The 1,062-nt window shown below is 61.2% G+C and overlaps 1 protein-coding gene across 1 annotated transcript; it reads right to left on the bottom strand.

Annotated features, from left to right (window-relative positions):
* Positions 1-6: 6 nt before the first annotated feature.
* FAM89B (family with sequence similarity 89 member B) lies at positions 7-1,054 on the bottom strand. Its single transcript, XM_077759621.1, has 2 exons — positions 978-1,054; positions 7-557 (listed from the first exon to the last, which is right to left on the bottom strand). Exons 1-2 carry the CDS (start codon positions 978-980, stop codon positions 279-281), a joined length of 282 nt encoding a protein of 93 aa, XP_077615747.1. The 5' UTR covers positions 981-1,054; the 3' UTR covers positions 7-278.
* Between the last annotated feature and the right edge of the window lie 8 nt (positions 1,055-1,062).

The raw sequence follows: 1,062 nt of genomic DNA, 5'->3' as shown, positions 1-1,062 counted from the left end.
CCACGACTGACGGTTGGCCAAGCTGGGGCCCACACACGTGGGAGAAGTGGAGGTCAGTGCCACAGGCAAAGGCTGCAGCCCGGGTGCCTGCCCCAGTACCAGCTAACCAGAGTCAGGAGAGAGGGGGCCGGCAATTTCGCCCTCTGAGGGGCCCAGGCCTTGCCTTCTTGTGAAGTGAGGTGGCACTGGGGAAAGCAGGCACTGGAAGTCTGAGTACTTACTACGGGCTAGGTTCTGAGCCTTTTGCATGGGTGCATGTTCCCCCCACCCCCAGCTCTTCAGAGGCTGATGTGGAAGGCGTCCTGCAGCCACTGGTCACGGGCATTGTGCGTCTGGGGCACAGTGAGGGGTGGCGGGTCCGGGGGCAGGCTGGCATCGGGAGGCTCGTCGTCGTCAGACAGGCCAGCGTCCGGTGGGTAGGAGCTGTCCGAGTGCAGGGAGGACGACAGGTCCTGGCACAGGCTCAAGTCTTGGCATAGGTGCTTATAGTCTTGGATTGACTCGTACAAGCCCCACAGCTGGCACAGCAGGGACATGTCCAGCTGCCGCAGCCCCACCTGCAAGAGACTGAGGGTGGGCTGGGGTTGGGGTCCAGGCCACCCTCTGCGCTAGCCGATCTTCCCGCACCTTTCTCAGCACAAAGTTTTGTGGACATCGGATGCCACCTGCAAGCTGTGAATCTTTAGGCAAGTCGCTGACCCTCATCTGTAAAACGAGGGTAACGTTTATCCAGCAGGATGGAATGAAATAACACGAGTTAAGCACTTACAACTACATGGTAACCACTGCCATAAACAGTAACTATAATTATTGTTACCAATGCCCCCTGACCCGGCTAGCTCCTGCAGACCTTGAGACTCAAGCTACGGGCTCCCAGCTCTGTGCCTCTGCCCTCCGCTCCACCCTGGACCCTCCCGTTCAGAGGCAGACCCCCGCCCCCACCCCCCACGCCCAGCTCCTCCGGGCCCGCTACTCACCATCTCTTTGCGCAGCGCTGCTAGTGCCGAGTCGAGATTGACAGGACGACGCGGGCCTGGGGGACCAGCGGCGGGGGCGCGCGGC

The sequence above is a fragment of the Crocuta crocuta genome, unplaced genomic scaffold (assembly GCF_008692635.1).
Source record: "Crocuta crocuta isolate KB4526 unplaced genomic scaffold, BGI_CrCroc_1.0 scaffold53, whole genome shotgun sequence".
Taxonomy (NCBI): Eukaryota; Metazoa; Chordata; class Mammalia; order Carnivora; family Hyaenidae; genus Crocuta; species Crocuta crocuta.
This window is presented reverse-complemented; position numbering and strand designations above follow the sequence as displayed.